Source organism: Pelophylax lessonae, assembly GCF_965119305.1.
Source record: "Pelophylax lessonae genome assembly, chromosome: 1".
Lineage (NCBI taxonomy): Eukaryota > Metazoa > Chordata > Amphibia > Anura > Ranidae > Pelophylax > Pelophylax lessonae.
This window is the reverse complement of record NC_138768.1, coordinates 410,848,491-410,874,614: the sequence shown is the minus strand read 5'-3', so window position 1 is coordinate 410,874,614 and position 26,124 is coordinate 410,848,491. Positions and strand designations below refer to the sequence as shown.

The window sequence follows — 26,124 nt, the reverse complement described above, 5'->3', positions numbered from 1 at the left end:
ACTCAAACAATGATAAAAGTGAATGGAACTGCCATAAATTCAAATCAGTAAATGAAACAATGTAGATCAAAGTACATCTAACATGCTAGCATTAACATTCTTTGTCACATATACATACAATTTGTAAAACCGTGTGATATGTTTTTCTTTGCATATGCTCAGAAACAAGGGCTAGTTATTTGCAATGCGATGTTATGTCGATGTGATGACAACTTACATAAACAGGTACAAGATTTGTATTTAACAAGCAATTTACACTTTGTATATTGTTGACATCTGTATATACACATAAATATAGCGCCATTTAAGGTACTACATGTTATTAGAGAGTGGAGGCACATGGGCTACTTTTTTTCAGTTGTCACTTTTTCTATTGAGGATCATTTATTATTTTCACAAAGTTTAAAAGGGAGATGTGTTTTTCTACCAAATTTAGTTTTTTCTTACATAATCTTTCTACTACCATACCCAGGCTGTTCAAAAGGTTTGGAGTATAAGAATTTAGCAATTCAGCTTCCGAACTTCTATACTGGGGTTGATTTATTAAAGGCAAATAGACTGTGTGCCTTGCAAGTGAAGTTGCAGTCTGCAAGAGAATTTCCTCCAGAGTTTAGTAAATGAGGTGAGGCTTCACTTTGCAAAGACTACCCAATTACATGCCAGGAAAATTAAAAGTACAACTGCACTTGCAAAGTGAACAATCTATTTGCCTTTAGTAAATCAACCCATGATAGAAAATAACAAAACACATAAAATGAAGAATACTTTTAACTGCCTGCAGTAATACACAGCAACAGTGTTGCAACTCCATGAAATGTGTTTTGTTGCAGTGGATACATTGGGTTTGATTTACTAAGCCCCCATTCACATTGGTGCGACTTGTCATGCGATTTAACCACTTGCCGACTGCGCACAGTATATTTACTGGGGCAGTCAGCCCCTCACAAGCAGAGCGGACCCCCCCCCGCGCGTGTGACCGGCGGATCCGATGTCCGCCGGTCACTCGGCGACCGTCGGGGGAGAGGGAGAAAAGCAGGCGGCTAGTGTAAACATGCCGCCTGTCATTCTCCCCTGTGTAGAAACAATGATCATACGGTTCTACTATGTAGGACCGTTGATCATTGTTCCTACACCTCAAGCCACAGCCAATCACAGTTAGAATCACGCCCCTAGGGACACACACCACCCCTCCCTCTCAAATAAAGTTAACCCCTTCACTGCCAGTGTAATTTTACAGTAACAGTGCATATGTATAGCACTGATTACTGTAGAAATGTCACTGGTAACCCCAAAAGTGTCAAAAATGTCAGTCAAGGGTCTGATCTGTCCGCCGCAATGTCGCAGTACCGCAAAAAAAATCGCAGATCGCCGCCATTACGCGTTAAATAAAAAACAACAAAAATGACAAAAATCTTTCCCTTTGTTAGTAAAACTGCATAAACCAATCAAAATATGCTTTTTGCGATTTTTTTTACCAAACATATGTAGCATAAAACAAATTGGCCGAAAATGTAAAAAAATTTTGATTTTTACATTTTTTTTGGGGAATTTCATATAAAAAAATGTGAAAAATACTGTTATTTTTGCAAAATTGACGCTCTTTTTTTGTTTATAGCGCATGATCAAAAAATCGCACAGGTGATCAAATACCACCAAAAGAAAGCTCTGTTTGTGGGAAAAAAAGGATGTCAAATTCCTTTAGGTACAGTGTTGCACAACCGCGCAATTGTCTGTTAAAGTCACGCAGTGCCGAATCGCAAAATACCCCCTGGTCAGGAAGGGGGTAAAATTTTCCGGGGCTTAAGTGGTTAACATTGCAAATCGCAGGAAAAGGCACACCCTATTGCCGGCAATGGAACCATTCATATCACCACAGCTCATGTCGCAGCAATTTATTTTTTACCGATTTCATTGGGACCTGCATAAACTTCTGTTAAATGAAGTTGCAAGCCGCAATGAAATCTGCATTGAAAATCCCACTGAAGTAGGACCAGGGCTAAAAGTGGAGAGTGCAAAATCTGGGGCAGCTCTGCATAGAAACCAATCAGCTTCCAGTTTTTCGTCAAAGCTTAAATGAACACGCTGAATTTAGAAGCTGATTGGCTACCATTGACAGCTGTGCCCGTTTTAGTAAATTCACCCGATTGTTACAAGTCTTGTATTTCTGCATTAAGGAAGAGTGGCTGATCAAGAAAACGAGGGTGGGGGTCCTGTGTAAATTATCCATCCTTTTTACCTTTTATCATTACTGACAGCACCAAAAAATATATTTCAGAAAGAAGCATATGGTTAAAAGGTGGCTTTTTGATCAAAAATCATGCTTAATAAGACATTTGGTTGTCTTTTTTATTCTTAGTGCATACATACCACATTCAGGTTAAAATTTCAGTGCAGGTCAGTGTAGAGAGTGTATCAAATCTAATGAGTAAAAATCTTTATTATACATAAGAACAGGCTTCACGACCACCTGGCCAAATACCCACTGAATCCAGTTTTATGATTCATGTAATACAGTTAATTAGAACTTATTGCAGCTTTGGTTAGAGGTTTCTGTGTGGCATTAATCATTTTTTAATTTTCTAAATCCACTACTACTAAAAAGACACTTTAAAGGCTTCACAGCACTAGATGGTCACAAATCAGCATTAAACTGTCCATGACAGCATTAATACTTTACAGTGCACCATACCCTCTTTTACTCTCTCTTTTACTTTCCTTTAATTGTTCTTTCCACTTGCCCAAATGGAAAATTGTGTCTTATTATAGATAGAAAGGCTTCTTTGGACAATGGTCTTACTGTTGGTTGCCACCATGGTCTTCAACTTCAATGTTCAACTGCAATACAGTTATTACGGCAAAAAGAATGTAGTAAAATATGGTAATTTAAAATTTCATTCCAAGAGCAGTGTTTTCACAGTGTACATGGTACCTTCATTTAATTTTTATTATTAAATATCTGTGGTTTAAAAATAGCTAAATGTTTAACAGTGATTTAAAGCCCAACTCCAGTCAAGATGTATTTTTTATTAGTTTTGGATAAAGTTAGAAACTCTGTGGATATTCTCTAGCAATTTCTCTTTACCTCTATTTGGTCACCCAAACTGGAAGTTAGGTGAATCTCTCTTAGGTTTAAATTCACCAAATAAAATAAGTTTTTTAATGTGTGGGGAAGGGCTACAACCTCTGCCAGTTTCAAATTCTGATGTGTGTCCAGTGGTTAGATGTTCCTCACTTCTGTCGGTCACAGAGTGAGGGTAAATATCTCCAGTGGGAACAGACAGCAATACAAACCTGACCACATTTTCAAGTCCTTCCCACTTTAATTAACGCTACACATAAAGTAGCGGCTTAATAAGCTCCTATTCAAAAACTAGAGCAAAAGTAATCTAAACCATTGCAATGAGTTGGATTTTAGATTTCTTTGTTTTACTGTAGGGAACCTGATTGCTCAGGCCCCAGATGATAAACACACATATCAAGGTTCAGATTAACAATGAATCAAACAGTTTCAGGACTTGCTGACATTTTGGCAGACTTTGTCGAAGTTCTGGCTAATTCCATTATGCTGATTTCCGAGCCCAACCCTTGTGCCTTTTCCCAAGGCCATATCCTTTTAGAAGGGGATGTGTCTAAGGCTTGAGCACATTTGTGACAGTATCTGCCTACATACCAAGCTTCTAAAAGGAGAGGTACAAACAAAGCTTTTTTTGGCCATGCTTCTCCTGTGGGTCACATGAGTGCACTTAGTTCTGCACTCCTATGACCGAGATTCAGCCGAAAGCAGTCTAAAGCTGTTGGCTGATGTCACAGAGCCGGTCCAGGCTCTGCAGGGATCCCAACAATCATTTCCAATTTTCCAATCAGCTCCAATGAGTGCTAGAGGGGCAGCGCAGAGAGCTGGTGACTGACATCAATCTGTGCTCAAAGCGGACCTGAGAACTGAGCGATCGGTTTTTGGTGTTGAGCCAGTGAGGGTCAGCAGCAGCATTGGATCAATTGTGCATCTACATAGGTGAGTATGTGTGTTTTTTTTTGTTTTGTTTTTTTTGTATCCCATACTTCTCTGTTAAATATTTTTGTTGTACTCAACGTTCTCAACCAACTCAGCCAACAAATGCTTGCCCTTCTTACCAACATTATTTTTAATCTTACTATAGCATCAGTGCTGAAGAGAGGCTTCACAACAATTTTTAACCAATTTGTTTATGAATCATTATTATCCCTCTTCTCTCTACTACAGTAGCTTTGATCAGAACTTACAGCACTACTAAGTTTGGATTCCCCTTATTATCATCATCCTTTCTATATATTTATTGGCATAGATAGAAAGCAAGCGATGTATAGACTAAGATTTTCAACAGTTATTACCTTTCTTCTGCTTCATCATATTTTCTGTGACTGTCCAAAGTTCAGAAAGAATTGTAAGTGTCTATCTCTGTCATTCCTAGCCTCTCTGTGTAGACTTTCAGCAACCTTCCTGCCTGGTCCGGGATGCTAGTGGTGCTGATGCTCCTTATTTACCAAAACAATCTCCGAGACTGCAATGCAGTTGACAAAATACACTTCTGTAGAATTTTTCTGTTTCAATAAGTTTTTATTAATTGTTTCTAATAGATTATAACAATGCACTAATGTATAAGTTTAATGGTGGCATATTAAAGTTCAAGGGCAAAAGACAAGAAATGAGCCATAACAATCCTGAGAACATTGGAACTCCTTGTTATTTTTTAACAAATGCATGGCAGTTCGTTATATAATAGGGCTGTTAGAGATTTTATATTTACCATCTGCTTAGTTTTCTGTATTCGATTTTCATTCTAAAACTCATCCAAATCAGTATAATACAGGAGGTGTTGGAGCCCCTCAAGGGGCTTGGTAGCAGACTTTCTATGAAGTAGAGTGAAGCAATGGAGAAAGAAGCTAATTAAAAGTAAGGGGAGAAAGCGGGGGGGGGGGGTACTGAGTTTATGGGCACCATGCAGCCCACTGACTGTTTGATAGTTTGTATATTGCAAATGTTTGATAGTCAAGACAGATGTATTTAAGTTTTTTCAATAGTAGTGTATTATCCATGGTGCCCAAATTCTTTTAAAACCTTTTTAATAAATTGTGAGGGATGCCCGTAAGTTTTTCATTGACCAGACACCAATCCATTTTTTTACAGTACTTCCAAAGGTGTGAGAAAGCTAGACCACTTTGCCTTCAGTAAAGTTTTCCTTTCAGCTATGAATACTAATACATTATTATTAATATTCTACAGAATTTATATAGTGCCAACAGTTTGTTCAGCACTTTACAACATGAATACAAATGTTAGTAACTTAAACTTTATATGTTCGAGTATTCTTGATAAGGTGCCAGAAGCCCCAGAAGCACAGGTCAGAAGCCCTGGGGGCAAATTTTTGCTAGCCTTTGGGGGATCATGTACCAGCGATAGAATAATTAGTAGTTAACCTCTGTGAAGAAGACCGCTGTAAAATTGTATTTGGGCACCATTCTACATGTTTGTTCAAGGTTGAATAGATGTTGCTTGTGTGAAAAAACTATCAGGAAACCTGTTTTTACTATTACACCAAAAATTGTTATTTACATATGGTAAGATGTTCGCTTATCTTTACACAATACAGTACAATTGTTGTAACAAATACCTTTTCTAGTTATGCTAAAAGCTTACTTGAGTCAATCAAAACTGGAAGCCTCTTTGGAGCAATAACTATATCATAGTTTGTTTGCTTGGAGCTTTTTGAGGTTTCCTGTTGGTGAGGCATGGAAGAAACCCCCTTACTAGCACATCCACAGCTGTATGTGCATTAAAACTGCTGACTAGATTATGCCTCACTGGGCAATTCACTATTCTAAATACACTGTATGTATGTCAGTAATATTATTATAATTATTTTACTTACAACATCATACCCTGCAATGCTTTACAAATGAGTGTTTGGATGTTACTTTCATACATTTTATTTTGTAAATGTTAAAAATGTTTGGTTTGACGGTAAAGGTACATTTCAATTTCCTTTAAGTAATCATGCAAACCGGTTTTGCACAATGACTGCATTGACAAATTAGACCACATTACAGAGCAGTTTTGTAGCCTTGGATCATTGAGGTCAGCTCATACTAAGCAGATTTGTGATTTTCTCTAATGGAACACTGTGCACAAAACAGCTGCTTTGCAGACCTAGAACCTGGAATGTTCACGTGTTTTCTCTAATGTCAGCTGTTTGGAACAGCATCCATGAAAATGTGTGATCCAGATAAAAACAAAGATGGTGAACTTCCTTATTTTTTGCACATGGGTAATTATCTCCACATTTCTATTTTTAACAGTCAAAGTTTACCACTGGAAATAATGACTAACTGTATGGTATCTCTTGCTCATATGACTGCAGTTTATCAAAGGAGAACTGCATATACAACACACATTTTTAAGTCCCTTCACTATGCAGCCGGATAAAAAAAAAAAAAAGTAAATGGTATTGTATGTTTGTTTTCCTCTTCTTTCCCCCAGAGGAAATCACTTGAGAGAGCAGGTTTTAGGGTAATAAGTGCCTCACTTCACATGCTGTAGTGCAAGGTAGGAACGGCTTAATTGGCATGGTCTAAGGTCGGCTTCACACCTACTTGGAGCATTATTAATTATAAGCTCACATGAGCATGGCTGTCTGCACCCTCATGTTTTGGATGGCATTTCAACTGTGCTTTCTTCCTTAATTTTGTAAAGCATTGCACAAACTGTTGGTGATCTATATATCCTGTATAATAATGACACATGTTATTTTGTATTAACTTGCAGTATCTTAAGGCAGTCCATTCATTCTCAATTTGCTGTCCATGCAAACCTGTGTACCAGAAACCTTATCTGGCCTTTTTTTTAGCAACTCTGTGCACTATGCAACAAAGTAGCGCATTACTGTGCTTTGCTTTGCGCTCCAGTGCAAATGTGCTGCTTTAGTGCATTGAAGTAGGATACAAAACAAATAGTGCTGCATGGCCCTGATGCATCCATGGTATGATACCATGCAGTGTGGAAACACTTCTTACCACAATGCAAAGTTGTGAAGTTGAGCTTGATAAAATTGGTACAGTCAGAGAAAATGGATAGTTTTCACAAAATCTTTTATTATTTTTCAGTACAGGAATACTTGACCTTACCTGCAATTTATATTACAACCAGGGCTGCCATAAGTGGGGGGGGGAGGGTATAGGTGATACACATTTACGGGGGCCCCCAACATCCCAAAGGGCCCGGGCACCAGCAACCAGGAAGTGTGCAAGTGATAGGAGGCGGAGGTTGCTGGTCCTGTCTGTTATTCCAGGCCTTCTGACCGCATAGAATACATAACATAGTAAGCTAGTTGGCAGGGCTAGGACCCGGAGATGGTACGGGGGAGGGACTTTAGACAATTTCAGCTACCCATTGTCTGAGAAGGCAGCAGGAGGCGGACTGCTCCGCCTCCCCTTGCCTCCTTAGCCAATGGGTACACAGGGTGCGCTGTCTATCACAACACAGCCACTTCCTGTGTTGATGGGACAGAATTCCTCTGCAAACAAGCTGCTGCAGTGATTGAGGTAAGAGAGAAAAAAAGAGTGTTTTTCCCTGTAGCTGCTAGAATGTACAATGCATAGCCTGAGCTTTCTGCCCCCCGTTAATACTAGTCACTGTATTTCCAACCTTATTGCTGTCCTTTTAGCAGGGAAAAGGTAACTTTACACATGTGCAGCATAGGTGTCAGCTTATGTCACTATGTTAAAAGGACAGCAATACGGGTGACTGTTATTAGTCCAGGTTCACTAAATTAGTTAACGCCATCTGGATTGCTTTTCAGGCCCTTTTCACATGAGCATTCTGATGATGTCCGCCTGTCTGTTTTTCAGGCAGATCTGATCGGACCCTCCATTCTCCTGTATGGATCGGCAGATGTAAATTAAATTGTGTCTGTTTTCACCTGCCTACCTCTGATCCAATCCGGCAAAAAAATAAAATAAAATAGGCATCTATTCCCCTCCATCTGGCTGGATCAGCGGGAAGTTGGGTGTAAAATGACAGCATGAGCAGACGCGAACCTGTCAGTCGCCAGCTACGCTAAGCTCAGTAGCTCCGCGGACAGATCCCCTGCTGAGAAAAACTGGATCTGGCTCGCGTGTGAAGATTGCAACTAGAGTGTAAGTAAGGACAGTCATAGACAGTTTTAATTTTGCCCGGTTCAGCAGGGACTGGCTGAGATTCGAACCTTGTGCAGCCTGAATGTACCCAAGTTTATCAATTAAGCAAATTTGGAACAACCAGCCTCTCAGATTTTAAATATGATTATCCCTAGCAGCTGTTATAGCCGCTAGCAATAATCACTGTGTTTACCCAATATATATATATATATATATATATATATATATATATATATACAGGGTTCCAAATTGCCTCTGACATTTGTTAGGATTTCTACATAAAATATTGTATTGAGCCAGACAGTTTAACTAAAAATACACTTTTTTTCCTGGGGACACATGAATTGTGAGATCATGCCTTTGCATTTTGCCACCAGCAAATGCTTATGTCCAGCTTTAGTTTTGGTGTATCTTCTGAGAAGTTAAAATGGATCTAAACCCAAAACAAAAATGTTATTTATTGCAGGATACTAGTTCTTAAACATCCTTAGCTTTGTGGCCATGAGAGGAATAAGAGCCGGTTCACACTAGCGCCACTTGCCTAGTGTCAGCCTGACAAGTCGCGCTCCCTCGCGGTCCATTGACCGCTACAGGACCCGTTCTAATAGGAGGGACACAAGTCGCTCCGACTTAGAAAAAGAGTCCTGTACTATTTCGGGGCGACCTCGGATCGACTTGCATAGACTTCCATTATGTGAAGTCCCTGCAAGTCGCTCCGAAGTCGTGGTGCATGGTAATGCACAAGTCGCCCCCGAAGTAGTAAGGAGTCGTGTCGCCTCAGTGTGAACCGGCTCTTAAACCCTAGATTTCTTGATCCTTGGGGAAGAGAGGGAATCTGCAGTCCACAGAAGAGAACTGGGCAGAGATGACACAATCACATGGGAATTTAGTGCAGCACGAGCAGAGTGCACATGATGTTATGAGCTCACTGGATTCCCGGTATAGAAAAAAAATCCCAGATATATATTTGCACTTCAAGTGTTTTTAAAGAAACAAAACATGGGTAAATGTGCATGTATTGGAGAGATGTATTTTTTTGCCCAGCATTTGTCTTATGTGCTTCTTTAGAAACCCACTTGACTCATAAGCCATAAAAAAAATGTGTTCCAGTTCCTATAATATATTATATGGCTCTGTAACACTGCCATAGAAAACCTCTCACACGTTCAAAGTATTCTGCTTCAAAACAATGATATTGTACCATGAATTTTACAGTCCCTGCGGAATGGCTCTGGAGATATAAAAACGGGGATTCTTATCTACACCTATCTTATTTTACAAAGCACCAGCCGATTATTGTTTCTTTCCCTAATCTAACTTCAGCTATGGGATTACAGCATTGCCTTTTACTGGTTTTATCTTTATTTCATTATATGCTTCATTGGGCAGTGTCAGATCACTGCCATTATTCTCTGAATTACTGTAATCCATTTGTACAATTGGTTGCAATTTCCTCCACTTCAGCCCTGACGTTAAGTTATTGTCTACACGTGTTCTTAGTCAACTAAATGAGCAATGTCAGGAGAGTGGTGCTAAGTTCACTTTTACACACATGTGTGAGAGATTAATGCTTGTGGTTATTGCCCATTCTTGAGCACATTTACTCATTGCTGCACATCAGCCCCCTTATATGACACTTAGGCAAACTATGGTTGATAAGGCAAGCCATGATTATTCCACTTAACTTTTCGTTCTGAAAACAAAATCTCTCACTGATGTGGAATTTCTTGCTGCCAAATGTCCAAAATTGGATCTGAAAAGATGTGACCTCTACTTCATATAGTGCATCATTTATCTGTTTCCCAATCTTTCAGTTATTTAAAGAGTCAATCAACAAATTGCTTTATAATTGACTATACTTTTTAATAACCATGAGAAATGCAGTGTAACATTGTCTGGTTTACATTAAAGATGATCTGTAAGTTTATTTTTCTGCAATGAAGCATTTCTTGTTAGCCTCTGCATAGTGCTGGAAAAAAAAAAACTCTTAGATGTTATTTTGTCTTCATATCTGTATTTCATTATAACAACTTAGATTTGCTGAACTAATTATACTGTTATATAACATTTGCACAATTTCAAATGTATTATCGTAAATATGTAATAAATATATTTCTAAGGAATAGCTTATGTTATCAGGGAGGAGTTAATTTTAAATTTAGCCTAAAGCATAGGTGTGCTCACAGGGTGTGCAGGTGTGTCTGGGCACGCCATAATCACCCTGTGTGGCGTAGACTTCCCCTATTTAAACCCCTGATATTTTACTAAAGCTCCCTAATAGGGCTTCTAAAAAAATTTAAAAAAATAAAAAGCACTGACCCATCCACTGCCCTACTGACACCAATCCCTGCCCTACTGACACCTTCCACTGCTCTACTGACACCGTCAGTATAAATACACATGCACACACACATATGTGTTTGCGCTTTTGCAATAAGCTGTTCACACCTATGGCCCAAAGTAAACCTTTCCTGTCCTTATAAACATTCATTCTTTCTGCAAAATCTGCAGTCTAGTCAGGTTAAAAAGAGCTGTTACCAAACAAACAAGGGAGAGCAATTTACCATAAAAGCCAATTTCTAATGTATGAAAACCAAATGATGTACACCTGGTGCCATGACAGCCCCCGCAAGTTTCACTTCTCACAGGAGCTTAGTTATAGGGTCCCTGTCATAGTCATTCCCGAGGTCTATGTCTTCAAAGGACAAGGGCAGGCTGGCCAAAATAATGGGTTTGGATCTTTAGTGCATTAGATCTCAGTAATAAAGGTAAAGTGTTAATATAGTATATAATATTTCACTCTGTCTTTGTTTTATCAATATCTACCCAGGGTTTTCTATAGACTATTCTTACATTTAACTGTAGAAACTAGAATAAATTATTTTCTTTTACAATATTAATAATGATACAATTTTATTATAATTGTTGCAATTATAGTTTTTGCAACAATAATTCTTATGCATGTATTGGACATTTTTGATGGGATGTATTATTCACTGAATAACTTTAACAACAACATTTGACTATAGAAAAAAAAAAAAAAAATATATATATATATATATATATACACACTACATTACCAAAAGTATTGGTACGCCTGCCTTTACATGCATATGACCTTTAAAAGCATCCCAGTCTTAGTCCGTAGGGTTCAATATTGAGTTGGCCCACCCTTTGCAGCTATAACAGCTTCAACTCTTCTGGAAAGGCTGTCCAGGTTTAGGAGTGTGTCTATGGGAATGTTTGACCATTCTTCCAGAAGCTCATTTGTGAGGTCAGGCACTGCTGTTAGACGAGAAGGCCTGGCTCGCAGTCTCTGCTCTGAATTATCCCAACGGTGTTCTATCGGGTTGAGGTCAGGACATCCATGTCTTTATGGACGTTGCTTTGTGCACTGGTCCAAATCATTTCGTGGAGGGGGGATTATGTTGTGGGGTTGTTTTTTTAGGGGTTGAGTTGAGCTTGGCTCCTTAGTTCCAGTGAAGGGAACTCTTAAGGTGTCAGCATACCAAGACATTTTGGACAATTTTATGCTCCCAACTTTGGATGGCCCCTTCCTGTTCCAACATGACTGTGCACCAGTGCACAAAGCAAGGTCCATAAAGACATGGATGAGTGAGTTTGGGGAGGAGGAACTTGACTGACCTGCACAGACCTCAACTTGTCTCAACCTGATAGAACACCTTTGGGATGAATTTACTGCAGAGACTGCAAGCCAGGCCTTCTTGCCCAAGATCATTGCCTAACCTCACAAATGTGCTTCTGGAAGAATGGTCAAACATTCCCATAGAAACACTCCTAAACCTTGTAGACTGCCTTCCTAGGAGAGTTGAAGCTGTTATAGCTGCAAAGAGTGGGCCAACTCAATATTGAACCCTACAGCCTAAGACTGAGATGCCATTAAAGTTGATGTGCATGTAAAGACAGGTGTCCCAATACTTTTGGTAATATTGTGTGTGTGTGTGTGTGTGTGTGTGTGTGTGTGTGTGTGTGTGTGTGTGTGTGTATATATATATATATATATATATATATATATATATATATATTAAGGGGACAGGCTCAGCTGGTATTGGCAGTGGTACACAGTCCAAGCAGATGTGTCCTGCACATGCAGCAGTTGTTTCAAAAATTTTAAAGAAAACATCGGCTCATAGAAGACACTAAGTAAACTGAGGTCAGTTTATGACCAAAAGGGTGTCCCCCTAACGGGTTACCTAACACAAACACAAACAGGTAGCATTTGTACCTCAGTCAGCCTTTTGACTCAGCAGCAGGCTCCCATAGCAGAGACTTCAAGAGAGAGAGAGAGCCCTGATCAGTCAGCTCGCACACATAAAGGCATTTGGACAGCTGAGACTGAGAACAAAGGATGGACCCAGAATTGAAGGCTTTATCCTGCCCAAAGTTCTGCAAAGCCTCCAGTCTCTAGAACCAGAGCAGAATTTATTAGGATTCTGAGATGTCAGCCATAAACCCAGCTATATGCTATATGTAATTTACTGGAATTTTCATAAAGGTTCTTTTTTTAGTGGTTTCAAAGATTTGGGTAATAGTTTTTTCTGCTGGAAAATGTAGAAGTTTATGAGGTAATGTACATAGCACAATATGTAAATGCAAAAAACGAATACATGATGTTTTCATTACTAAAATGGGAACTTGCTTGAGGTGATTGAACAAAAGTCGCCATAAATCAGGATGTGGGTGATTCCCGCTGTGGCTGCATTTCCCAAATTAAGTAAATTTGCCCACATTGTAGTCTTCAGTTTTACTGTACCTAACTTACAAATACATATTGGCACTTAGGAGCTATACATACTATCAGAATAATAAATGATATGGCTTTTTTCCACCAGGTGGGAAATTGGGAACTGGAGCTCATGCAGCTTGACATGTGGCGTTGGATTACAGACCAGAGATGTGTTCTGCTCTCATCTTCTATCCCGGGAGACAAATGAAACTGTTGTTTTAGGGGATGATGTCTGTAGACAGCCTAAACCTATTTTGGTGCAGGCCTGCAACCGCTTTGACTGCCCACCTTCCTGGTACACTTCAGAGTGGAAACCGGTAAGATATGATATCTGTCAAAATTTTTATATAGTAGTAATAACATACTTAGAGTGTCCCTAACTAGAGTCTTACATTTAGAAATAAATTATTAATTGCTGTCGATTTTAAGAAAACTAGAAGCTTTGTATCTTATTCCTTCGTGTAGCCTTGGAGATCGTTTGTGACTCATGCTAAATTTACAGCATTGGGAGCAGGAACCCCTGCATATTACCTATTAAATAAAATACCTAATAGGGAGTTTGTGTCCTGTAAATCTTGCTTTACTCTACAGAGTAAAGGTTATTATCATGATGATATACCAAGGCGTATATAAAAGAGTTGGTTAAATAATTTTCAGATGCCATATGAGCTTAGTTTCCTATAGATGCTCTTTTCCAAATTCAATTTCTATAGTTTTTGATGTACAGTGTACAACTATCTGGAAAAATCCTTTTCATTTGTTCATAAAGATTAATTATTTATAATGAAACTTCTAGAGTTACAGATGGGAAAACTGCTGATGGCAAGGGCTACATTTAGAGATTATGCTTCCTTGGGAACCTGCTGGTGTAGCTATATTTTATAAGCTTTCCTTCAGTTCTTGTTCCATGTTGTATCATTTCTGAGTTCACCCACTGGGGCCAGGACAAGGGGCAGAAGCAGCATGTGCCTCACACACAGCATCTCTAAATAGAGAGAGGGGCTCTGGGAGCTTCAGTCTTTCCTTTCCCCCAGTGCCTCACTGACAGAAGTGGCTGCAGTGTCACTCCTGTCAACAGGGCTTTTTTTGCCAGAAGTCTGGCACTAGCCCTGTGCTCACTGTCACTTGCTGTAAACAAAGGAGCCTGCTTCCTCTGCCAGCTTTTATGTTCACAACAGGTGACTGTGTACTTTACTCAGGGCTCCTACAGAGTGATTGCCGGGTGACAGCAGAGCCCAGCCTTATGGCAGCTGCTCCTTAGGCCTAGATGAGTAGCTTTGGGGGTTGGTGGAAGAGCTGTGTACTGGAAGGTGGGGTCTGGGGGAAAATCTCTGTAATGGATGGGGGGGGGGAGCTTTTTAGGGGGCTTGGGAAAACCTTTTGTAAATAGGTGGTTGAGGGAAGTGCTCTGTACTGCAGCGATGGGGGGATATTTATAGTTGGGAGAAAAGCTCTATACTAGGGGGTTGTGGGTAGAGTACTGTACTGGTGCATTACACAATCCTAAGCCCTGCACCCTGTGTGATATCCACCCTGACACCTTGCACAATATGCAATTCTGAGTCCTGCAGGATACACACTCCAAAGCCCTATGCCTTGTAATATATGCACTGCTAAGCCCTGCACCCTGTGTAATATGCACTTTTGAGCCCTGCGCCTTGTACAGTATGCACTCCTGAGCCCTCCCCAGACTGACCAACAGTGACTTTCAGTGACACCAGTGATGCAGAGGCATTTTTCCTTTCAGTTACACCACTAATGCAGGGACATTTTCCCTTCCAATTACACCTCAGATGCAGGGACATTTATTCCTTTCAGTGCCACCACCAACTCAGCAACATTTTTCTATTCAGTGACTCCACCAATGCACAGCCATTTTTCTTTCCAATGACACCACCGTTGCAGAAGCATTTGTTCTTCCCAGTGATACCACTGACTCAGGGTCATTTTTTCTATTGCCATTGTTAATCCCATATCTGTGCACCGATTTTGAACTCTTCACTTTTCTGCACTGTAACAGAAAGATTGGTACTAGTTCATCACATAGTACAGAAATTACTTACATATGCCAGTATTGGCCTGGTCCCCTTCTTATTCTCCCTCTGGGGGTAAGGGTTGGGCTTGGAAGGGTTGGATGACCTTATCCTAGTACTGCATATGGTTACCCTGTTTTCAGCATGAGTGCCAGGCAATTAGCACTTTCAGAAGGAGGTCATAAATGGCAGGCCCTATATTTTTCTTATACAGCAGAGCTTCAGAAAATGTTCTTGAACTTCGCTAGAATGGAAAAAGTGGAATGCAGAAACGTCCCGCATTCTCTCCACCTCCACTTCCTGTCCCATTGAACAGGGCAACAGACAATAAGTGGATGAATTACTGAATGAATGGCACATTATTATTTTGCAAAGTGAATTTTCATCTTGCATGGAAATTTTCACTTAGCTTAGTGAATGTGGTGAATATTTACTTTAGCAAAGTATACTTAAAAATACTTTTTTTTTTTTTTTTACTTGCAAATGATTGCACGATTGAAATCAGAAAAGTTATACCTCATTTACTATGCTATGTGAAAATACACTTGCAAAGTAAAAATTCACTTTGCTAGGTGAACAGCCTATATTCATTTAACTAAATCAACCCCTATATATTAATATTTTTTCTGTACTAAAAGAGAGGCTATATGTATATGTATTGAATATGATTAATACAAAGTGCACTGCACAGTGCACTTCGGATAGATGATCTTTTTGATTATCTCTTAGATGATTAGCATAGTTGCTTAGGGAAGGTTTGCACATAGATGCACAGAATTAAACATTAACAAGTACAGAATATTCTCTATGTATATGTGCATTAATCTTCTGGATCTGATTCTTATAAACACATGTATATTTCTGGATACTCTATAAATCGTTTACCGGATGCTGATTTGTAGCTGTTATTTCAGACATCCTTAAATTGAAGCATAAACACAAACAGGTGAAGGACAATACATATTTACTTGTGTATACTACAAAGAGTTTCCCCTTAGTAAAAATATAGGGTGGAAAAATCCGGAGTGTGGAGAAATCTGGATGCTTTTAAAAGCTTTCTTATTTTTGGCAGATGAATGTATTGTAATCAAAGCTTATATCCTTCAAGATGATAAAGAAGAACCTCTATAAATTTAAAGCTGTACTTTTTTAAAGATTGTTGTTTTTGGGTCTATGCCAGTGAAACTGTTTATCTTGATTTCAGCAGCATTTTATAGGAAAAAAACACAGTGCAAAACACTAAGAGAGGAACAATATAAACATTAACCCTGTCTTCTGCTACATTTCCTTTTTACTGTCTCCATATAGGAATATCTTTTTAAGAACTTTACATTATTTTGACCTGGTGATCCTGCCAGCAAGTCTGGTATTTTTCAACTTCCTTTAACCACTTCAATACATGGCACTTTCGCCCCCTTCCTGCCCAGGCCAATTTTCAGCTTTTAGCACTGTTGCATTTTGAATGACAATTGCACGGTCATGCAACACTGTACCAAAACCAAATTTATGTAATCCCCCCCCCACAAATAGAGCTTTCTGTTGGTGGTATCTGATCACCGCAAGGTTTTTTCTTTTTTGCTAAACAAATAAAAAAAAGACAGAAAAGTTTGAAAAAAAAAACGTTTTTTTTTGTTTATGTTATACAATTTTGTAAATAAATACGTTTTTCCTGCACTGATGAGCACTGATGGGGTGGCACTGATGGGGTGGCACTGATGGGATGGCACTGATGGGGTGGCACTGATAGGGTGGCACTGAAATGTGACACTGATAGGCGGAACTGATGGGCACTGATATGTGGCACTGATAGGTAGCACTGATATGCAGCATTGGTGGGCACTGATAGGCGGCACTGCTGGGCACTGATAGGCAGCATTGATGGGCACTGATAGGTGGCACTCATGGGCACTGATAGGCGGCACTGATGGGCACTAATGGACACTGATAGGCGGCACTGGTGGGCACTGATGGGCACTGATAGGTGGCACTGATGGGCAGCACTGATGGGCACTGATAGGTGGCACTGATGGGCAGCACTGATGGGCACTAATGGGCACTGATAGGCGGCACTGGTGGGCAATAATGGGCACTTGTGGGCGGCACTGATAGATGGCAATGATGGGCACTGGTGGGCAGCACTGATGGGGAGGGCACTGGCGGGCAGCACTGATGTGGAGGGCACTGGGGGACTCCATGAGCCCTGATTGCCATCCCTGGTGGCCATAGTGGGCATCCCTGTGGTCACGGGTGGGCTTCCCTGGGGTCATGGGTGGGCATCCCTTGTGGTTCTAGTGGCACCCCCCCTGAGGGTCTGCACTGGTAATCAATGATCTGATTATCAGTGCCGACCCCCGCCCCCCCCTGTCAGGGGAGCCGCCGATCAGTGCTCCTTTACTCGTGCCTGTCAGGCACATACTGAGGAAAGCCGATCAATGGCTCTTCCTGTTTACAATGTGACCAGCCTTGATTGGACAAAGCTGGTCACATGGTAAAGAGCCTACGTCAGTCATATGACGTCCAGTCAGGATAATACAACCACATTCCCACCGTCAATCGGACAGACCAAGCTATCCAGCAAAAAGGACAGTTAGAGCATTGGGACAAGCCATTTGACACTGCCAGGGGGTGCTTACATGGTCAGCCTTTATTCATTTATGTAAAACCGTTGTTTCAAAAGGAAAAAAAAACTGTTGCTGTAACTGCTTTCAAAGTGTTAGTTTTAATTTGTTAGTCAAGTCCATCTAAATCTGCTAGTCTAACACCATCCTCTCCCCCAGACTGACAATGTTGCTGTCCAAAGGCGTCTCTGTTGCTCTTCCATCCAGAGTGGAGAAACCCTAAGACAGGAAGTGTATTAATGGTCGAAAGAGCAGGGGAGAATGAAAAAAGCCTATAAAAGGAAATCAAATGCAGCCACCACATTTAAGGATTGGTGAGCTGCACAATCTGCATATAAAACCTAAAATAATCAATGAAGGGTGCCTCATACATATAGTGAGTTCCCTTAACTGCTGCCCCTTTAAGTGAAAATTACTAAAAACAATTAGCCATCACTTAACAGCGCCTGCTTTATATGCATATACACCCTTCAGATAAATGCTGGTACTGTAGCTATAACATTATATTCATAGCTGTATGATATACAATCTATATATATTTATATATACAGTATCTCACAACAGTGAGTACACCCCTCACATTTTTGTAAATATTTTGTCATATATTTTTATGTGGGAACATGGAAAAAATTACACTTTGCTACAATGTAAAGTAGTGAGTGTACAGCTTGTAAATTTGCTGTCCCCTCAAAATAACTCAAAACACAGCCATTAATGTTAAACCGCTGGCAAAAAAGTGAGTACACCCCTAAATTAAAATGTTCAAATTGGGCCCAATTAGCCATTTTCCCTCCCCAGTGTCAAGTGACTCGTTAGTGTTACAAGGTCTCAGGTGTGAATGGGGAGCAGGTGTGTTAAATTTGGTGTTATCACTCTCACTCTCTCATACTGGTCACTGGAAGTTAAACAAGGCACCTCATGGCAAAGAAATTTCTGAGAATCTGAAAAAAAGAATTGTTGCTCTACATAAAGATGGCCTAGGCAGTAAGAAGTTTGCCAAGACCCTGAAACTGAGCTGCAGCATGGTGGCCAAGACCATACAGCAGTTTAACAGGACAGGTTCCACTCGGAACAGACCTCGCCATGGTCGACCAAAGAAGTTGAGTGCACGTGATCTGCATCATATCCAGAGGTTGCCTTTGGAAAATAGACGTATAAGTGTTGCCAGCATTGCTGCAAAGGTTGAAGGGGTGGGGGTAGGGTTGCCACCTCATCCCTTTAAAACCGAACACATATAAATTACACAGGTTCTGTGGCAGATTAAGGTGGTAATTAAACTCACTTGGTGCCTCATCTGCATTAAAACAGCCTCAGAACCTGTGTAATTCATATGTGTTTGGTTTTAAAGGGATGAGGTGGCAACCCTAGGTGGGGGGGTCAGCCTGTCAGTGCTCAGACCATACGCCGCACACTGCATCAAATTGGTCTGCATAGCTGTTGTCCCAGAGGAAAGCCTCTTCTAAAGATGATGCACAAGAAAGCCCGCAAACAGTTTGCTGAAGACAAGCAGACTAAGGACATGGATTACTGGAACCATGTCCTGTGGTCTGATGAGACCAAGATAAACATATTTGGTTCAGATGGTGTCAAGCGGGTGTGGCAGCAACCAGGTGGGGAGTGCAAAGACTCCCCTAGGCTTACATTTAACCCCTTGATCACCAACAATGTTAACCCCTTTCCCTGTCATTATTACAGTAACAGTGCATATTTTAGCACTGATTACTGTAGTAATGTCACTGGTACCCCCAAAAGTGTCAAAAATGTCAGTTAGGGGTCCGATCTGTCTGCTGCAATGTCGCAGTCCCACAAAAAATCCCAGATCGCAGCCATTACTAGAAAAAAAACCAATAAAAATGACATAAATCTTTCCCGTAGTTAGTAAGCGCAATAACTTTTGCGCAAACCAATCAAAATACGCTTATTGCATTTTTTTTTACCAAAAATATGTAGCAAAAAAACAAATTGGCCTAAAATGTTAAAAAAGTTTGATTTTTAATTTTTTTTGGGGAATGTTATATATCATAATGTGAAAAATATAGTTTTTTTTTTTTTTTTTTTGCAAAAGTGTCGCTCTTTTTTTGTTTATAGCGCAAAAAATAAAAGTCACACAGGTGATCAAATACTACCAAAAGAAAGCTCTATTTGTGAGAAAAAAAGGAGATCAATTTTATTTAGGTACAGCGTCGCACAACCGTGCAACTATCCGTTAAAATAATGCAGTGCCGAATCACAAAATAGAGCCAGGTCATTAAGGGGGAAAATTCTCCAGTCTGAAAGTGGTTAAAAAATGTTGTGCTTTTGAATAGGGATACAATGATACCATTTTTTTTACGAGTACCAATACTTATTTTTCAGTACTCACTGATACCAGTTACTGATACCTACTGCAACTGTTTTGTTTACACTTCAGCTGTCAGAAATAGTACAAAGCATTAAAAGGTTATTTACAAATTGAATAAATTATTATTTATTTTTTTTTTTCATTTTTTTTCAATGTGAAACATGTGAATAAATGTTAAGGGTGTAAAAATATTAACAAACAGCAAACAAAAAGTTTATTAATAACATTTTTAATAATTTATAAAATAGAAATTAAAAAAAAAATCATCAGGAAAATAATATCTAAAAGGAGAAGGAGAATAAGGAGTTAATTAGGGCTGATTAGAGTAAATTACGAGTTAATAAGGCTATTAACAGAGGAACATACAAAAACAAATACATTTTTCTACTTGACCATTTGCTGTAAACTGACTTCATCTGCAGATCGAAGTTAATCCCTAAACAATGTTTACTTTTATCTTTCTGTTTCAGTGGTTGAGCAACGTTGTTGATTAACATTCCCTGCCTGCTTTTTTTTTTTGACAGCTCCAATTGCTGGGACTTCATTAACACTCAGTTCAGCTGCCAACAGGGGAACTCCACTGAGAGCTGAATGAGTCATTGGTTGTTAAAGACGCAGCAGTCCCGCTAATTAACAATCGATAATTGTCAGCTTTATTTATTTATTTATGTTTACGTTTAAGCTGTCAGTGGGGGAATCCCGCTGACAGCTGAAAGAACCGAAGCTGAAAGTATTGGTTTCGGGTATAGGAGCATTTGCACTAGTACCGATACTCATGCAAATGCTTAGTATCAGCACAGATACCAGTATCGGTGCAACCCTACTTTTAAGCATTTGTTTACTTCTTTTCTTTTTCTGGGGTTATGGTTGGCACTGTAAAGTCCCTATGTCTTTTTCACTTTGTTGCAATTTGTAAATTAGTATGTGGTGCCATTTTTTAGCAAACTGTGCTCTCTATCTCTTTTTGCACTGTAGTTCTAAATTCACAAAGAATGATGTGAATTCTAGGAAGATGTGACTTTACTGTCCTCCACTGTGGCCCCAACATTAAAAAAAAAAAAAAACAGTGGTCAAGCCACTGATTGAAATGCACTCTAGAGGGCTTGGGAAGATAGATATCACTTGTGCTGGTATGGCAATGCAGACATAGGTGGCTCTATGATTTCTGCTGCTGTAAAGAGGATGTACAAAACCTTCTACACCAATCAGTATTTCCCTGTGATTTATAAAAAGATTGTAGATGAGTCTTACCACTTTTTCACATTAGTTTTATTGAGTTTTTAATAGTTTTAGTACATTCAATGTACAGCAAGCATATACTGCACAGTATGTGTGCATAAGATGATGAGTCTCACTTCTACGATATTACTAATTAGTATTTGGGTTCCAATTTAAAGTGAAAGACCCCTGTAGGCTTATCTTTGTGTTATTTGTAGCCTTTTATTATAATGAATGCAACTTCTCTTTTCTTTTTTTCTTTCACTTTTTTCTTATTTTTCCAATCCAAAAAACACTTTTTTATGATAAGCAGTCATTTGGGACTTTGCCACATTGCTTAATGTCATAAAACTTTCTACAATGCACAAAATAAAGTTGAAAAACAAATTTTCTGTTGATTTAACTCTAGGGCATGGAAAACCTAATGAGTCATCCTATGTCAGCGCAATGAAAATATATGTCTATATTAGATTTTCCATTTACAATACAATCATTATGCTTCATATTCACAATTGTGGAAAAAATGTCTATTCCTAACCAATTATTCTAAAAAGTCAAATTACCTTGGCAGACAGTTTGTTGTCTTTTTTTTTCTTCAGGATTTTCGGTTTTTCCAAGTAACCTTTTTTTTATACAGCTTACTATAACCTTTAGGTGACCAGCACTGTACTTTATTATTGTCACTTGTCATGGGTCAATACATCAGTGATTAAAAAGCCAAAGACAAAACGTGAAATGCATGTTGTTCTTTTTTTCTATGTGGAAACAAATCTTATTTACTTGGTATCAAATGGAATTGTTTTAATTGCACTTTGCAAAACAGCCACATTTTTAAACAAAGTATATTAAATGCTAAAATAAAAATCATAAAAAACCTGTCCCTGGCTTAAACTAGCATTGTAAAGGTATTTAACCAAAATCCTGGGCTCTCCATTAATACTTAATTTTAAGAGCACCTTCTGGGCTCAAACCACAATACAGCAATTATAGATGTATCATGCTAATTCCAAAATTCCATGAGTTGTAATTCTGTATAAAGTAAATATTCTAGGATAAAGATTTATGCTAGTGAAAACCAAATTTCCCATAAATACACATCACGTCTTGTATGGTGTATATCTGACATATGTTGGACTCCAAGAAACAGCTAAATACATACAGTATATGAAAGCTATTTTACCTTCCAAAGACTTGGTATTTTTGTCCATGCAGCCCTGAGATTTACATCTGTCACACAGCACAGCCCTGTCTGGCAGGGTAGCAGACCTGATTTTTCTCTGCTACAGTTAAGTAACTGTCACATACCTGGTGATGTGCAGAGGAAGGCGATCTCCTACACCTCCTGCTTGTAACAGGAGGTACAAGATCCTGGAGTGGCACGAGTGCCTGGCAGTTCTGGTGATGGCGATGGCAGTTACAGATGATGTGCGTACTTAGATGCAGGCTGGGACGTGACAGAGTAGCCATTGCACTAGGCTGGAAGACAGTCAGCAGGCAATTGGTGGCTGGCAGGTCACAGGCAGCAAGCACTCGACAGGCTGGCAGGTGGCAGACAGCAGGTACTCATCAGGCTGCAGGGATGGCCTCAAGGAACTGGACACAGAGCAAAGTCAGGCAAGGCAGGTCAGAAACCAGTAGGTATGTCAGGTACAGAGCAGCAGGAAAAAGATTAGTCAGGTTCAGGCTGGAGTTGGCAAAACCAAGCAGATAGGCAGAAGAATCAGGCAGGGACATGGTCAAAAGGCAAGCCAGGCGTCGGTTCAGGCAGAGTTTAAGCGTGGTCAGACGAAACAGCGGAATAGCAACAGAAGATCAAGCACAGGAATGGGTACCAGGTAGCAGAATGTTGTAGACCATAAGGCAAGGTCCTAGTGCAGCAGAGGTGTGTTAAATAGCCCACTTGGCGTCAATCTAGTGGCGGGCATGCACGCTAAAGTGCACACGCATTTGCGCATGCGCAGCTACATTAGTGCGGTTTTGGCTAACAGGAATTTAAATTTGCGCATTGTCATGCACCTATGTACATAGGAATTTCCATCTACGCATAACTGTGCGTCTGGGTATATTTTGTCTTTCCTGACAGTAACACTTACAGGTCTAGTCCCCCCCAACTTTTCCAGACAGTGACTGGACAGTGAAAGGAGAAGTTCCTTGTTAGCACAAAACACAAATAACAATGTATTCGTAAGAACACAGCTGCATTATTGTGTGTCTTTTACTGTATATCTACTTGGAGTTTAGCTTTACATTTAATACCAAAGTTCAGTTTGAGACATCTTTCTTAACCCCTGCATTATTTCCATTATTTCAGTGCTAGCTGGATGGAATAGCGTACATGAAAGCAGAAGATATCCAAGCAAACTAGGGATTTATATTGTGTCAGCAAGGGCTTTTATAATGCGTTTTGGTACTGCATTTACAGTATTTCTAGTTAAATATGTTATAGGATATTTGGCTATCAATTTATAAGTTAATTGTTTGCATTACTTTCTAAGTTTGGAAGAATACAGTATTATTATATTGTGTTCTGTCATATACTGTACAGCTGCAGGAAAGTGCTTTCCACTCCATTTTGCCACCTGTTACATCAATGAGGCCTCCTTAGTTGCAATGGAGTATTTTCAAATAACTATGCTTTTATTATTCTGCAGTGCTCTCAGTCATGTGGTGGGGGTATTCAGGCTCGGGAGGTTCACTGCAAACAAAGGTTTTCTGATGGCAGCATCTTGGAACTCCCTGAAACCTTTTGCTCATCTACTAAGCCTGCAACACAGGAATTATGCCTCAATGAAGACTGTCCACCAGAGTGGTCTCTAAATGACTGGTCTCAGGTAATATTCAAATTTAAACAGATTTTTTTTTTTAAACGCTTTACAGATATTTTCTGCTCAGCAACCTTATTAAACCACTAATAAACTAATATTTTCTTTGTGAAAGCTGATATTGTTTGTTGGAGGATTTTCACACAATCAGGGACTTTTCCAGGCATACTACCAGGAAAGTCCCATCTTTTTATGAATTATAATCTATTTTTATGTAATATTGATTTAAACTGTTTTGTTTTACTGTATCTGTATAGTGTTCAGTTTCATGTGGAGAGGGGACCCAAATCCAAGGAGCTGTTTGTAGACAGAAGGTGAAAACTGGAGAATATATTGTGGTGAATTCAACTTTGTGTCCAGATTCCATGCCTCTCCAGATGACCCGGTCTTGCTCAACAGCACCATGCACAAGTAATGGCAGATTTTATTATTTGTTTTATTTATATGATTCCGTACTAATTTAGATGATTTTTCCATAATAATCTGTGCTTCATTATAGTCATATGAACTTCATAGTTCAGTGTTACTTAGTTGATTTAAAAACATTGGACAAGATGATATACCCGAGTAATTAAACATGTCAAAAACATAAAGCGTAACGAATCCCACTGATTTAACTATTTCCCAAACCAGTTACATTCCAAGCATTTAAGTGTGCAAGTGCATCACCATGACAACTGTAAATCAAACAGGCTAAGATGGCAGCTTCATTGACTGTAAACAATAGGAAGGTTTAGTTCCACTTTAATTTAAAATGGTATTGGCTGTACAATAAATCAGTTGAACTCTAACCAATTTTATAGTTAAATGTTAAAATAGGCCCTCTATGTTGAGTATAGGCTTCCTTTAAATGTAAAGGTTAGGTGTACTTTTAATCCACCTAATTATTAATGACATAAATTACTTTTCTCATACTTCTCTCAGTGTGCTGCAACTGTGAAATGTGCAAGTATGCTTCACATGTTGAGAAAGAAGATAGCAGAATATTTATTGGACTCACGGGAAATACCATCTTGGTTGTCCCCTTCATCATTGTGATAATCGATGTTAGGCTTTATTTTCCAATTTACATTACTGCAGCATCAGAGATCTGTCATTTAGCGATGGGAGTAGGGCAGGTTAACATCAATTGGCATCTCATTGTTGTGATTGATGAGGATTTATATCAGGGAACATTATTTACCTGTGAATTATATTGTCCTGTACGTGTGTGTGTTTTTTTGGCCTGGTCTACTGTCCTCTCTTTTCTGCCCACTCAGGCGACATGCCTGGGGAAGGGACTGGGTAGAAGATTTGTGTTTTTCCAATGTTGCCTTGTAAGCTGAAAAAAAATGTTTTTGAAATTGGTATATTTCCCCAGTGGCATTTGCCAGCTACCACTGTCCTTTATCAACAGTAGCTTGCCTATTAGCTTTAAAAAAGGACAGAAAGTTATATCTAGATTTGCCTCCCATAGATTTCAGTGGGGTTCAGCACTAAGTATGATATTTGCAGATTTCCCCTTGGTTCCCTAAACCCTGTTTATTGAGTTAGGTCCGGTTCACACTTATGCGATGCGGGAAGGCTGCGAATCCGCAGCCTGTTCCCGCATCGCACACGCACCCCCGGCAGTTCACACTGCCATATGCGATACGCTGGGGGTGTCAATGTAATCTTAACGACACCCCCAGTTTGATCGCATATCGCAGTGCGATCTTGCAGTTCGCACAGGATCGGATCGCACAAGTGTGAACCTCTGTGCGATCCGATCCTGATGCGGCTGCCAAAAAGGGTCCTGTGCGTGTTTGCTGCGGGTGCAGTGCGAATTTAGCCATTCAAAGTGTATGGCTAAACTTGCACCGCACAGCCGATCGCATGTAATGAAGGAGCAGTGCACTCCGACATTACATGCGAACCCCGCACTCGCAGTAGTGTGAACCGGGGGTCAGTGATTCAGAAGGCAAGATCTAGCCAGACACCAAAAAGAGGTCAGAAAATAAGCCTACATATTTTCCTTTAATGCCCAACTCAAGCCAAAACTGTTTTTGATTTGACTAGAGTGAGTACATTCTAGAGCATCTGACAGGATTTTATTGCCATGGTAATTTCTTCCTGACTGGCATTAGTATTGTGGGGAAACATTAGAACCTTGTTTTGTTTTTTGTTTTATTGCTCTCTGCTTTCCTGTCCTGCATCT

General features: G+C 39.6%; 1 protein-coding gene across 1 annotated transcript in view; it reads left to right on the top strand.

Moving 5' to 3' along the window:
- The window catches only part of ADAMTSL1 (ADAMTS like 1), a gene marked incomplete at its 3' end in the record, with an annotated part of 475,788 nt that overhangs the window by 336,279 nt on the left and 113,385 nt on the right, over window positions 1–26,124 (top strand). The window contains exons 16-18 of the mRNA XM_082260455.1: window positions 13,023–13,233; window positions 23,778–23,957; window positions 24,206–24,359. Of these exons, the coding sequence (XP_082116581.1) occupies window positions 13,023–13,233; window positions 23,778–23,957; window positions 24,206–24,359 (545 nt within the window). The remainder of the gene's footprint in view (window positions 1–13,022; window positions 13,234–23,777; window positions 23,958–24,205; window positions 24,360–26,124) is intronic.